Raw genomic sequence first — 15195 nt, 5'->3', positions numbered from 1 at the left:
CTAATTATAGTGTAAATTGGGTCAAAAACAAGCATATGACTGTAAAGATATTGCTTCCAGTTGGAATTGAACTCAGTACCTTCCGAGTCCGTATGATTTGACCCTAGAGAAATTTATCACAACGATATCACCCAAGTGATTACCATCATCTAAACACCCCACACATACCCTACTTAATCGATCAAAATGGTCAGAGTTGGGTGGGATAAATTTATTTAGCTCCACATTGACATCTTACAACAACTCATCACAAGTACTTCGGGAGAGTGATGATCTAAGTTGGTATCTGAAGACATTGATAAATTATGAGATGTTAGGAATAAGAATTATTACCTAGAATAGATGCATTGAGCAAGTATTCATATGAGATTGATGCATCCTACCCAAATACGCTTGGTAGATCCATCCAACACCAATTTGAATCCAATCCATAAATATTAGTAGCAGCATTAAAAATGTCAATCAAGGAGGTTATCTAGAATTGTCCATTCTATGTCCTAATCATACAATTGAATATCTCATCCAACCACAATATCTAGATTCTGAATACGTGGCATACTGTATACGGTATCCACCTGTCGGGTCCAGGTTGGGCTAACAGAAGATCAATCTCCAAATGCACATGAACTATAACTAATGCAATGTAGACAACACGGCTAACAGAAGATCAATAACACTATTGTGTTTTTCACTTCAAGGAACAACTTGAAAGTTGGCCAAAAGGGCAAAGTAAAATGCTCCCCCCCATATACTTTCTTGTAAGCTTCTCATAGACTAAACATCAGAACAAGGGTTTTCTATTTGTGAATGCCCTCTCTTGAAGCAAAGATTGCACAGGTTTTTTTACCTTGATAGAACATCATTACCTTCTTTTTTTTGATAACCAAGGAACCACCTAGCCAAATATGCCCGCTGGACAGCTGAGTGAGTGTAAACACCAACCCCCACATAGCTTCATGCCAACTTCGCTGAGATACCAAATCAAGTTATTATCATGAGTACACATGTGCTTTACCAAACCCATATAACTGTAAAGACACCACTGGTGAAACTATCATTGGTACTGGTTGCAGGTAGGGTGTAATACATCATATTTGCAGAGTCATACAGACACCGAAAGCTTTAAACCCAAAACAATTATTTCACTTCCATGTAACGTCTATATCTTCAGCTATACCAGGAGGATTCACCAGTGATACAAGTCAATATTCTGCGATACGTGGTTTATAAAGCTTTTTTAGAATGGGAAATTGTGAGTTGTGATATGTAAACCATTTCCACAAAATCTTTGGCACAACATCTCACATATATCAATTCCTAAAATCGACGGCCATGATTCAACAATTCATAAGTAGACACGAAGATATTCTTATATTCAAACTTACGTTTCCCTCAATACTCGTAAGGAAAACAGCTACCACATATCAAGATACAATACAAATGTGCTAAAAGTGCTGTTGACTTGAATATTCTGACCTCAAGTACTCTTCAGCGTGGGTGGAGAACCATTTCCTAAAGCAGCTTTGCGATCCTGTTGAAAATGTTCTCTCTGAAAAAGAGATTCAGGGTAAGCATTGAGCACATAGGGAGTAATAGCCAAAAATACTGTCAAATCAGTCTATCAAAGCAAACAACTTAAACAAATACATTTTATGTTGCAAAAGTCCAGATACAGATATAAAATTCATTAGGCACAAGTTAAGCAATTAGAAACCATATAGACTAATGCTGACAATTCACAGTTCATCCCTCGAATTATTAGCAACGTTTGAGAACACATACTCCAGTAGAAAAGAAAGACAATTTACCCGTCTTTCCCAGTAAGGAAGGAAGCACACAAAATCATACACTGGACCAATGGTAGACACTAAAACTGCATTAAGTCCTGTGAAAACCAAAAGTGCAGTCATAGGCCGGGTTCTGTGCGGCATCGTTCGTTATGATTAGATCTTAGCTCTGCAATCAGAGAAAACACGGTTCAGGAATTAGTTTCCCCAAATAAATTATATTGTATGTGCTATGTTGAAGGGTGAGAAACTGTAGAAAGAGAAAGGAAGCTACTAAAGGATTGCACAAGAGCTCCTCACCATGTGAATTTAAATTCACCATTTCCCTCCACACCCTCCCCCCCCCCCCCCCCAAAAAAAAGGAAAGAAAGTTGAACAATAAAAAAAAGGATAACTAAGGCCAATACAGTCCGCGATGACCTGCAACCTAAATCAAGTACATGAGGCTAAGGCATAATATGTCCGCCCGTGCATTACCTAGTATTGACAACAGGAACAAATAAGGAGGCAAATGTGCTTGATAACGCTCTCTCAGAGTAAGTGACTAACAAAAAAAGCGGGAGTGAGGGGGAGGGGAGAAGAAAATATTAACAACATGAAGCAACAAGGAGATATAAAGCATGATAATGGTCATACAATATATAAAAAACACGAATACAGCCTAACACTAATTTTGATCTAAATCTGTCAACAAAGTAGTAATAATGAGAAAAACCATCAAATGAACAACGCGCAAAATATGAGAGTTGTAAAGGAAAATTCGACAACGTGGGACAAATTATCAAAGGGAATGGTGCTCCCACCTAAGCACATTCTCAAAGGTAACCAATATCCATATCAATCGAACTCATGTTTGTCTAAGGTTATGGCTTGAAGGGTTGGCAGCATGACCCTAAAAATGACTAAGCAATCCTGATTGTCACCAAAAAATAAACCCAGGGCTGAAGTAAAAACCAAACTAACTCTGGACTAGCTGGCAATGTCTGTATCAGCTGTATTCATGTTTGCAGCTCAACCCTTCAAAGAGCTTCAGCAATACGTAATTTCTTGTGGGAAATTAACAAGAAAAAAAAAGAGAAAAATGAAATTCGACCCAGATGTCTGACAACATTACAAATTATCTTAAAAAGATACAGAAAAAAAAAATCACTGTAACAACACTAAATTTAACCGAATTTGGGAACTTAACATACATTTTGAGCAGAAAACCGCATAAAGAGAACCACCAGCACATTTTAATCCACATATGAAGGAAATATCTCTTACAGACATTTCATCGAACATTCACTGATCACTATCTAAACCCCCGATTCCTCATATCTAATTAGCTATCCATACACCAGGAAAAAAAGATACGAGATTGAATACAGCAAGCGCATAGCATTGGTAACACTCGCTTACCTCGAAACCCTAGTTTATGGTTGTGCTTCCTTGATCTTTCACAGGCCTACAACGGCATAGCAACTGAAACTGCACGGCGGCAAATTCGTTATCAGAGCCACAGGAGGTTAACATAGTTACATAGGTGCTCCAACGTCAATCTTTCACCGTCGCTTATTTGGAGGAAGGGTCACGTGGAAAATAATATTCTCTAAAAATATTATTTCAGTTTCTTACAAAAATGAAAAAAGATAAAGTACGTTGTCATATTTTTTTTCCCTTTGGAATTGATAAGTCTAAAATTACAATATGACTTTGAAAATATAAATTTACATGTGCAAATGACACTATGTGTTAATTTTCCGCACATAATTTCAATCAAATCTCAACTAGTCCATAAGATTGCGGAGTCTTTCATATGGTTATGGATTTATCATTTAGTTGTTCAATGGACAGTTGAATGAATTTCACGTTATCAAAATGGTGATCGAAATAATCTTTTCCATGACTATTTATAGTTAATCTTGTAAATAAATTTGCGCTCTCAATATTTTGTTTCACAAATAATTTTTCCACAATAACGACAAAATACGTTTTTAATTTTTTTAATTTGTTTTGTTTTGTATAGCTATATTTAGAAAAATATAGCTTTCAACAATGAATTTATTTTGATAATGACGCATGAAGCATAAACTAACCCTCAGCTTTAAAAATATCATCAAACACCATAAAATTTATTTCAGATCTTATCAACTAACTCATATTTTCTAAATATAAACTCTATCAAACGAACATATATATAATTAGTTTTGAGATATTATAAGTGCAACCGTTAAATATATCATAACCAAAAATGGTAGATCTAGGTGGTGTTTGATGCTCTAATTTTTGACTTACCCATTTATTCCGTATGCTAGTTTAATCGTTATAACTAAATTAGTATAGGAAAATGTTATCCCGTGTTCTTAGGACATTGGATAAATGAGACAAAAAATGTTTTTGGAATATAAAAAATATGTATTTTAAGTTAAAAAATATATGTAAATTGACTTATTATCTAAAGATTCTAAACACTTTTACACTTGCCAAAACATATTATTAAAAACATTTCTAATAAGTATTTGAGTGATAATTTAATAGTAAATTTTTCTAAGACCAAACAATCTGGACTCGGAAGATAATCAAGAGTTCGATTTTTACTAGGAATCAGCTTGAGCTCAACTTATCATGTCATTATGTGAAAAAATCTAAACTCATACCGGATGTCCAAAGGACAAGCTTGTATCGTCAGGTAATAAATTTTCGTGCTTGTGGGCTTGATAGCCTTAGTCTCGACTCATATAAGATGTTAAAAGAATAAGGTTGTATGGTGTCATTTTCAGGTGAGAAAAAACATATTTTGGTCATATATATTATTTATAATTAAACCTCTATAAATTAACACCTTGCGAGCATAAAATTTATTAATTAATCGAGATATTATTTAATGGATAAATTAATAATTTTTATAAAATAATTATAGAAATTTTTTAAAAATTTATTGTAAAAAAATAATTTTCAAAACTTGCGTTGGCGAGGGTAGGGTTTAAGAAAGGAGGGTTTATCCTGTTTTTACAGTCAAAATCGAAACTCCCAAACTTCATGGCGCTTATTTCGAGATTGAGACCTCACTCTTCTCATCTTCTTCCCCTTCGCGTGCTCCTCATGTCCTCTCATTCTCCTTCTCCTGCTCGATTCCTTCATTCGCACTCTTCTCTCACTTTTCTATGTCGCCCTTCCGTCGTTTCCACTCGAAGGTTCTCTCTACCTGTCTTGTTTATTTTTCTTTCATTTTCTGTTTGTTTCGGGAGAAAACGCTTGTAAATAGGCGAGATTTTGCATGGATTGTTGTGTTTTTAGTTTCTTTTTGATAGTGGGTGTCATTATACTGAAAATTTTATTTTCCATATTTTTTACGGTACTTTTTGTTCGAATGAAAATTGTAGAATTTGTTATAGCGGTGCATGTTTTCTATTGTATCCTTCATGAAACATTCGGGTTTTGAGGGTAATGCTGGGATGAGTACTTTATAAACGGTTTTGCAGGACGAATTATCCACTGAAGAGGGTTTACACTCAATTATTAGTTCGAAATGTGTCTCCGGCTAGGGCATTCATGTCATCTAGCATCGCAACTGAAGCTTTTAAAGAGAGTTCGAGCTCAAAGTCATATGGGTCTGAGCAAATCCAGGTGAAGTTTAATGGATATTATACCGCACTCTTCAAATATCTTACATAGTTTATGTGCCGAAGAATAATTTAAAGCAATTCATTGAACCTCGCTTCGAATTTGAATTTTAGTATGTGTGTTTTTTTTGGCATCATGGTTTTCGATACAATTAGGTGCTGGAGGGACTGGATCCTGTTAGGAAAAGGCCAGGAATGTATATTGGTAGCACGGGACCCCGTGGTTTGCATCATTTGGTAACTTCGTTATTTAAACTAGATTTGATTTATATAACTCCGGCTATTGTAATTCTTGATTGTTATGGTTAACATCAAAATTTAAAGTTATTCATGCACGTATTGATTTTTCTACCTTATCTTTAGGTTTATGAAATATTGGATAATGCCGTTGATGAGGCTCAAGCTGGATATGCTTCAAGAATAAATGTTGTCTTACATTCAGATGGCTCTGTGAGCATTGTTGACAATGGACGTGGGGTAGGAATAATCTTTGATTAATTTTTACTGTAACAGTTAACATATTTTGTTTTGGATGTGGCGGGATAAAGATAAAGCCATTTGGATTTTTATTTTCACATGTAGATGCAGAATGCTCTTTATTTTTTTTTTTTAAGAAAAAGCTTCTCACCTCATATTTATATTTATTTGATTATCAAACCTCGTCCTCATTCCCTATATTCTTGTGATATTACTTAAATTGGGTTCAACTTAACCCCTATTTTTACATTGCGTATTGCAAATGGAATATGCTATAGTGCTACTGCTACGATTTTTTCTCAATTTGATTTCCACATTCTAGTACTCAGGAAATGGAGTTTTACATGACAAATCCTGACATTAAGCTTTGTTGAATACGGGGCGAATTGTGCTTTATGGTACACTGTGTTCAACTTCAGTGTAAAATAAACCTTACAGCCCTTCATAATGGTACTGGGGAGTGGGGAAGACTTAAGTATTGAGCAACAACCATGATAAGACGGTCTAGAGGAAATCATTGTAAAGTTTTCCTCCATATATGACCGGGTTCCTTAAAAAACATTTGACAACGAGTTACCCCACGCTGTTTCCTGGCTTCGGCGCCTTTTTCTGTGTACTTATGTAGTTCTGAACATATTATGGGTGTGGTTGTTCTACTTTGTACTTTATGGTAATTTACTTAATAACCATGCCAGTTTTTGGCAAGTCTTACTACTATTTAACATGCTTCTTTTTTTATGCTTGGACATTGCAGATTCCTACCGACTTGCATCCAGTGACAAAGAAATCTTCCTTGGAGACAGTTTTAACGGTATTGTAGTTTGATGGCAAACAGACCTTTACATAATGACTTGGAGCTAAATATTTTTGAAGGACATTCATTTTAATTTAAATTATCCTTGTGATTGAAATTCAAGAACCTTGAATATTTGAACAACATAAATTCTTGACAGTAAATTATAGAGCTAAAGGGAGACATGAATAAAAGGTTAAACAACTCCCATGCACAAGACTTTGCAGTGGGCGGGATCGGGACACATTAGATCATTCCATTAAATTCATGTTACTTTTTATCAATGTTTTGTGTTGAATTTTAGCTAATAGAATTAATATTTGCAACTAACCATTGTGACATCTACTGCGATATTATGCAGGTCTTACATGCTGGTGGCAAATTTGGAGGTTCTAGTAGTGGCTATAGCGTCTCTGGTGGATTGCATGGTGTGGGTTTATCAGTTGTTAATGCCTTATCTGAGGTTTGCTCCCCTGATCTTAATGGTTTTAATTGACAATTTTCCTCTCAGAGTTTTTCTTTAATGATGAAGATGGCATTAATTAAGAAAGGCGTCAAGGGCACCCTTCACAGGGCTATAAACCAATTACATCTAGATCTAGAACATCGAATAAACTTTCCTCTATGACTTTGATAAGTAATTTTTACCAGTATCAGGTAAATTATGATTTTTTGTTGCGATATTATTCTATATTTCAAATTATGATGCTACCGGCCTCTTCCTTCTTTTTTATTCGTCTGTTATTTTCTTTCTTGCAAAGGTGACAGACAGACACTGGAAGAACACTTATAAAATTGTAAACGAAATTGTGAATTTCAGTTGTTTTAAAATGGTTTGCTGAAAAATCGCTAATCAGGACTATTTTCATACATATTTAACCATGCCGGGATCATAAATCGAAAGGCAAAATTACGTTGTAATTTTTTTTTATTCAGATTTCATCGGGTCTTGCTTGATCTTTGTTCCTAAACTTGTTGGTTTTGTGACCAAGATAAAGTTGTGTTGTTTTGCAGGCATTAGAAATTATTGTCTGGCGTGATGGGATGGAGTATTCACAGAAATATTCTCGTGGGAAGCCCGTAACAACTTTAATGTATAACGTGCTTCCAGCTGAATCAAAGGATCAGAAGGGAACAAGCATCAAATTTTGGCCTGACAAAGAAGGTTTTTGGTGACTTTTAAAGTCACATATGTTTGTGGTTATCACCATATGAAACTAAATAATTTTGAGTGATAATTAATTTTGAAGATCTTTATTTGTTTTTTCAAATTTTTTACATTTCTGCAGTATTCACTACCGAAATTCAGTTTGATTACAACACAATTTCTGGAAGAATTAGGGAGCTTGCTTTCTTAAATCCAAAGGTAAAGTCATTTCTTTCAGTTTGTCAAGCGTGATAGATTTGCTTTGTCTTTATCCTTTTCTAGTCAGGAGGTCATTCGCAGTTCAAGGCTAACTGTTTCATTGTGCTCTAATGCTATTAGCCTATTGGATTGACCTTTGCAGCTTATAATCACTCTTCAAAAGGAGGACATTGACCCAGAGAAAAATCAGTATAATGAATATTTTTATGCCGGGGGATTGGTTGAATATGTGAAGTGGCTAAATACTGACAAGGTTTGAATTCTTTATACTTTTGTTGTGATTTATGTCTTTGGAAGTAGCATTGTTAGCGAGGAAGCTGTTGTCTAATGTCTGTGTTTTATTTTCTTCCTCTAAGAATTGTAAAACCATGGGTTGACATTAAGTTGGTTTTATTAATCACATTACAGTATTACTCGGTTTCATGTCATCGTACTAATCCTTTCAAACCTCTATTTTCAAGTATTATTTTGAACTCAATTAGCTAATTTACTCGCAATTTCCTCGGTTAGTTATTAAATTGTACTTGTTAAAATAGCAAACTGATTGAGATAACAGGATTTTTTTGATATAAAGTTTAAACACTTTTGTGGCCTGTGATTTATAAGGTGCCAACAAAGATTGGCTAATGGCTGGATTTTATGATGCGTCATTTATTTCTCTTGTGATAATCAATGTGCAAGTTAGGTATGTGTATGAGCCATGACTTATTAACTTATTATTGCTTAATGGCTGGCATTTCAGAAGTAAATAAAATACAATTCTAGATGCTAATTTGTTCATTTATTTTTCTTGTTTGATTCTTCAAAAAAAATTGAACCTAAGATGGGTAGTTTTTTGGTATTTCACATGACATGAATGGATTTCATTTCCTTGTCTTCTTTTATTTATTTTTTAATGAAATCAACCATAGGGTGTTTGTACTTATGACTTATATAAAGATTCCTGTGGAAATACAATTAATTTGCCTGTGCGTCTGGTAAAGAGATGTTTTACTTTCTCATTTACTAAGAGTGAATGGCATTATATTGTATGGCATTGAAACTGAAATTTCTTTGATACAGAGACCGCTTCATGACATTGTAGGCTTCAGTAAAGAAGCATCTGGAATTACAATTGATGTAGCTCTCCAATGGTAAATCATTTCTACTGTCCTGTGCCTCTTCTGAATCTTTGTTGGCCTCTCTTAATAGTATAGATCTTTTTTACCAAATGCTTGATATTTTACCACTACAGCACTACAAAAATATCATTTTTTTCGTCGGGGATCTGATGGATCTTTAGCTCATCTACACATATACTAATTCACCTCTGGATTGTATTCACATAGCAAGTTGCAGCTTACGCACATTATTTTTTTTTTCTTAGAAGGGAAACTATTGCATCATTATGTGTCAGAGATTTCAAATTCTGAATATTTTTTGTGTTGGCCCTAATTGTTACGTGTCAGAAATTTTGTTGAGAACCATCCTTTGAAATATCTCCATGACTCGAGTTTCGTCTTTCATTCTTTGCTAGGTGTGCAGATGCATATTCTGATACTATGCTGGGATATGCTAATAGCATACGTACTGTTGATGGTGGCACTCATATAGATGGTGTTAAGGCTTCGTTAACCCGAACTCTCAATAACCTAGCAAAGAAGTCAAAAATTATCAAGGTGCGCCTGTTTTAGTCTAATTTGTGAGTTTGAGCTAATCTCATAACCATTTGTGATTATCTTTTCCCCTTACTCCTTACATTTTTGTTTATGCTGTCTTATGCAAGAAATGTTGGATTTTGTGAACCCCTTTTTTTGTTGGAAGCTGATGTTGGGAGGGTGAAGGGTTGATATAAGAAGGATTTGAGATAGAAGAGAATTTTGAAGAAAGGGAAAGAAATTTAGGGGAGAGATTATTTGAATTCCTAAACTACAAGTTGTAGTTCATAAATCTTAAATCATCAACTATAGTCACTACACCTCTATAATCTCATTGATGGGTTTACGTAGGCAACCCTGGACTTTGAACTAAATACCAAGAAAACAAATACAAAGAAGGAAACCCAAAATTTCAAGAATCTCATAAATTTAAATAGACTTTATTTCAAATCCTAAACGCAAAACAAACACTTTTTTGAATGTTCGAGAGATATTTATTGAAATGAAGGCACCAAATGCTACTGCCAGTTTACATCCAAGTACAAGAAACGCAATTCCATTACATCTACAACTAAATTAACATTTTTATTGCAGTTTATGTGGGGATAAGGTCTGCGTACATCTTGTGTGTCTCGACCTCGCCCACTGCAGGAGCCTTGTGTGCGGGTGTGTTGTTTACCCTTTTAACTTTCTGCCGACTAGCCAGTGGTGTTGCTGCATTTGTTCCATTTGAATTCTTCTTGTCTAACATGGGCACACCTAAAATCCTTTGGCGGTGGTCCTCTATCTGCATCCTTCAACTATCAAATTATGCTATTCACTGATTTTAGCTATAACTTTTAATATATTGGTGGTGGTGAGGCGGTAAGATCATCATCATTATTATCTTCACAGCCTTTACCCAAACACTTTTGGGGTTGGCTATGTGAATGCATATGAGAAACTACAGAGAATCTGTCTGGTGAATTCTTCTCTGATGTTCATTCCTATCCAAAGCTACACCCTTAACGAATTCTAGAGAGTCCATGTCATTATCAAAAATCTAATGGGCCTTTGAGTTTTAGTTTGATCTGTTGGCACTTAGGACACAACATTTGATTTTAGTGCGAAAGAAATTTTCTTGAAAATTCATATGGAATCAGTGGGGGAAATTGGTGAATATTCCAAGCTGTAGCTTGCCCACTTAATAACGCTGCACGGTGTGCTTTCGCTCTTTTCTTTCTTTGGTATATGTTATGCATGATGAAGGACCAAAGGTTTAAATACAAGGTGCTTACCTTCTGTAGGGAGTTCTAATACATATAAGAAACAAAAACTTAAACCGTTTCCTAATGACTCAATACTGAACTCATTTTGATATGATTCACGTGAATAAATAATTTTTTTTGCCTTCTTCCAGGATAAGGAAATTAATTTAAGTGGTGAACATGTAAGAGAGGGGTTAACATGCATTATCTCAGTTAAAGTTCCAAATCCAGAGTTCGAAGGGCAGACAAAGGTATCCTATATTTGTTTTTCATTTTCATGGAATACCTTCTTTTTGGCAACTTGATACTGGCACTGTAACTGCTTCTCCCTTTTTGGCTAACATATTATGCTACTTGCTTTTCTGCCTAACACTGAAAGACAAGGTTGGGAAATCCAGAGGTACGGAAAGTGATTGATCAATCTGTTCAAGAGTATCTCATGGAGTACCTGGAGTTGCATCCAGATGTTCTTGACTCGATCCTTTCCAAGTCTCTAAATGCGCTAAAGGTGCTTTTCTTATAGTTAATTACTCATTTCTTTCCTCTTGACTTGATATTCAGTACTTCAAATAAAGGTGCTTTGTCAGGAACGCTCATGTGGAAGCTGTTTGATAGTTGTGAAATCAAACTGTTTCCTTATGTCTCTATTTTCTCTATTTAGGCAGCTTTGGCAGCAAAGAGAGCAAGGGAATTGGTGAGACAAAAGAGTGTTTTGAGATCATCGTCTCTTCCAGGAAAACTGTCAGATTGCTCGTCGACAAATCCTGAAGAATCTGGTATAGGAGTTGGAATTAAAATGAAAATAAAAATTTAAATTAACCTGAGAGGCGAAAAACGAAGTTCATATTCATGTTTCTATAAGTGAATAATCGTTAATTTCACAAATCTAGCCATCTTGTAACTGGTTCTGTGTCACCCCGTAGTGCTGCAATAAGTTCCTTGTTTCAATCAAACTTTTTCGCAAACAATTAAGCTTTGCAAAAAGTGAAATTCAAAATCATTTTTGTACAATTGAATTGTTGTTAATTCTCAAATTTAGCCATCTAGCAACTGTTTCTTTGTTGCACGTCCTTCGTGTTGCAACAACCGAACAGTGAAAGGTTCGAGTTCTTCCTGACACTAAAAACAACATTATTTATCAAAATAAGTTATTGTGTCTATCAGAAATATTGCAAAACTAGATATGCCAAGTTTGTTGGCTTCAAATTTTTTGTAAAAGCGTTCTAATTTGTGATGATTTGCATTATTACTTTCTAGCATGTAAAACTGTAAGTCGTCAACATTTGCAGAAATTTTTATCGTTGAAGGAGATTCAGCTGGTGGAAGTGCCAAACAAGGCCGGGATAGACGTTTTCAGGTAATGTTTTTGCCACTGCTGCTAGATGATAATTTGACAGGATCATGTCATTCCATCTGCATAGTTGAAGTGCGTGTAACTATTAAATGAAAGCTAAGGGACTTCTTGTGACGCACTTGCGACATTAGAGTGTTTCTAATATTTCGATTGATATACTGGTTAAATGATTTAGCGACTGTTTGGATATTACTGTTGAAATATATTATTGGTTGCTGTTAGAATATGTATAAATGATGTGAAATGCCTCAACCCAACACGTTAACTTATTGGATTGAATGACAAAGTAACTAATCTTAACATGGTATCGGAGTGGGAGGTCTTGGGTTCAAACCTTAGCTTCCGCAATTTAAAACTCCATTTGTTATTGCTCCATATGTAGGCCTTTGAGTGTGTATGTTGTCACCTCAAGTGAGGGCCTTGTGTGAGACTAGTTCTAGTGTTGGCTATCAAATTGTCCAGGCCACACGTGAAGGGAATGTTAGAATATGTATAAATGATGTGAAATGCTCCAACCCAACAAGTTAACTTATTGGGTTGAATAACAAAGTAACTAATCTTAACAGTTGCTATTGAAGGCCTAGATTGGGAAGATAAGGAAGTTTTTAAATCAACTTGGAAAGTTGTTTCCATTGGTTTAGTGTCGTATTGTATCAAAATATGACACAAACTGCCTTGTTTTATATCGTTCTTTCGCTTTTTCCAGAGACGTGGGATGCCCACAAGTGTTGCTGCTAGAACTAAATTTAATATGTCACATTAGATTGAATTTTCTAAGATAATGATTGGTTCCTGCATATCATGCAATTTTCTGGTCATGCAAAGTCTTTTATAAACTATTCAGTTATATGGTTTTGCTAGAGAAATATTAATTATGAATGTGTTGTTGTTCAGGCTATTCTTCCCCTGAGGGGCAAAATTTTGAACATTGAAAGAAGGGACGAGGCAGCAATGTACAAAAATGAAGAGATTCAAAATCTCATCCTTGGCCTTGGCCTTGGAGTAAAAGTACTTAATTGTTTTTTCCTCTTTAAATCCTTGTAATCTCTGGTTTTGTTATATTGAACTCTACGGCTCATTCTTTTTGTGAATTATTCTTGGTTCTAGGGTGAGGATTTTAAGGAGGAGGCTTTGCGTTACCATAAGATCATCATCTTAACTGATGCAGATGTGGATGGTGCTCATATTCGAACTCTGCTACTGACATTTTTCTTTAGATATCAGGTATTTAATGACTAAAAAAGTTATATACAGCATTACTTGACATATAAGAACGAAAGAACACAATAAGAACCTTCTTGAGATGCATGATTAGTTCTTTCTTTGTTTACTTTTTGAGTGTAATAGAAGTTTCTTTGGAAAGGTAAGCCCACGGGGTTGCCCCCAAAGTACAAAGGAAAAATATAAAAAGGGCTCCAATTTTTTTGTTTTGCATGGTGAGTTTTCAATGAATAATCAAATTGATGGAGTTTTCCTTGCTTGCAGAGAGCCCTATTTGATCAAGGTTACATTTATGTTGGTGTTCCACCCCTTTACAAGGTTTGCTTTCAAAAGGGGTAGATAGATGGGAACATATTTATCTTAATAGTTTAAAAATTAAAACTCATATTTGTTAAATTGACTAGGTTGAGAGGGGAAAGCAGGCCTATTATTGTTATGATGAAGCAGAACTGAAAAACCTTCAGAGATCATTCCCTCACAATGCATCGTATAATATTCAGAGATTTAAAGGTATGGTATTCATTTCCAATTGGGGTTTGTGCATGTCCTTGGTGGATGTATTGTTACTTGTTAGGGAAAATATCTACTTGATGTTTGTATTATTGTTCTTGGATCCATGATGTAATTTTCTTTGCATTGTGCCACTCTTAAAATTTAACAAAGTTTACAAGTTTAGTTAGTGGTCATTATTCCTATTTTCTATCAAAATTATATTTTTATTTAGGGTTTATGTGAAATGCAGGATTAGGAGAGATGATGCCTCTACAATTATGGGAAACAACAATGGATCCAGAGAGAAGGCTGCTGAAACAGTTGAGAGTTGAGGATGCAGCAGAAGCAAATGTTGTCTTTTCGTCCCTCATGGGTTCCCGGGTAAGTAGTTATGCATAAGAATAATTATTTGCTTCGTGTGCTTGTGCCATAAATATGTGTATGAATTGCCATAAAAAAATATTTTTGGTGGTTTGTTATGGTCCCCTTTTTTAAGATGAGAGTTAATTTTGGGACCTTTAGTGGTCCGAGAAATTGTAAATAACATATTTTTAGTGCATATATCTATATGCGTGTGTTCATGGTTGTTGAGAAATATTATACATCTGAAGTGAGGTTAGCATTCTTCTCTCTTTCTTTAGCAGACTTTCATTTACCTTTCTCTGTCTTTGCAAACTTTCGTTTATATAAAATTTGATCTGCCAGTGCAGTGCAAATGCAACCGTTTACTCTCTTTTATGTTTGTACTCGCACATCATACCGTTCTACTGGATGATAAGATAAATCATTGAAATTTTATTTTCAGGTGGACACCCGGAAAGAACTTATCAAGAATGCTGCCAGCATGATCAACCTCAATCAGCTAGATATTTGAGGGTACCGTTGCTTAGGGACGATCAAGTTTTATATTGCGTGATGTTAGGGTTACCCCTTATTGTGATCTCTGGTTCGTTCTTCATGGGCGTCATTTTGTCAAAAGTACCTAGCGCCCCTGCTCACGCAATTAATTTTTCTGTAATAGCAGGCGTGAAATGTTTGGATGTTGTTTTGAAGGGTTATGTATTTACTTGTACGAGAAGCTGTAATTTCCCATTCATGGTTCACGTTGGTGTCTGTTTAGGTTATCCCCCATACTCTGTCTTCAGAGTTGTGAATTCTCATTTCTTTGCCTAAGGATCAGTCATTCATATTATTTGCCATGACTAGCAAAATGTTC

The 15195-nt window shown here is 35.2% G+C and overlaps 1 protein-coding gene and 1 long non-coding RNA gene across 2 annotated transcripts; one reads left to right on the top strand and one right to left on the bottom strand.

Annotated features, from left to right (window-relative positions):
• Positions 1-1352: 1352 nt before the first annotated feature.
• LOC119998936 lies at positions 1353-3345 on the bottom strand. The gene is made up of 3 exons (XR_005468316.1): positions 3189-3345; positions 1809-1956; positions 1353-1549 (listed from the first exon to the last, which is right to left on the bottom strand). It is a non-coding gene; the product is annotated as an uncharacterized LOC119998936 (long non-coding RNA).
• Positions 3346-4766: 1421 nt separating this feature from the next.
• On the top strand, positions 4767-15171 carry LOC119998263 (DNA gyrase subunit B, chloroplastic/mitochondrial-like). The gene is made up of 21 exons (XM_038845546.1): positions 4767-4963; positions 5252-5396; positions 5549-5629; positions 5756-5869; positions 6624-6680; positions 7024-7125; positions 7677-7827; positions 7952-8028; positions 8171-8281; positions 9091-9161; positions 9545-9686; positions 11065-11163; positions 11292-11420; positions 11574-11688; positions 12202-12269; positions 13161-13274; positions 13374-13490; positions 13752-13805; positions 13892-13997; positions 14230-14360; positions 14785-15171. Exons 1-21 carry the CDS (start codon positions 4809-4811, stop codon positions 14851-14853), a joined length of 2208 nt encoding a protein of 735 aa, XP_038701474.1. The 5' UTR covers positions 4767-4808; the 3' UTR covers positions 14854-15171.
• The last annotated feature ends 24 nt before the right edge of the window (positions 15172-15195 follow it).

The sequence above is a fragment of the Tripterygium wilfordii genome, chromosome 5, assembly GCF_013401445.1.
Source record: "Tripterygium wilfordii isolate XIE 37 chromosome 5, ASM1340144v1, whole genome shotgun sequence".
Lineage (NCBI taxonomy): Eukaryota > Viridiplantae > Streptophyta > Magnoliopsida > Celastrales > Celastraceae > Tripterygium > Tripterygium wilfordii.
The sequence above is the reverse complement of the archived record's forward strand: the minus strand, read 5'-3'. Positions and strand labels throughout refer to the sequence as shown.

What these genes read in the sequence shown, in the direction of transcription:
- LOC119998263 (XM_038845546.1), top strand. Translation starts at nt 4,809, where the DNA reads ATGGCGCTTATTTCGAGATTGAGACCTCACTCTTCTCATCTTCTTCCC. An exon ending in GTGTTCCACCCCTTTACAAG is followed by an intron (nt 13,806 to 13,891) that starts GTTTGCTTTCAA and finishes TAAATTGACTAG; the next exon opens with GTTGAGAGGGGAAAGCAGGC. An exon ending in TAATATTCAGAGATTTAAAG is followed by an intron (nt 13,998 to 14,229) that starts GTATGGTATTCA and finishes TGTGAAATGCAG; the next exon opens with GATTAGGAGAGATGATGCCT.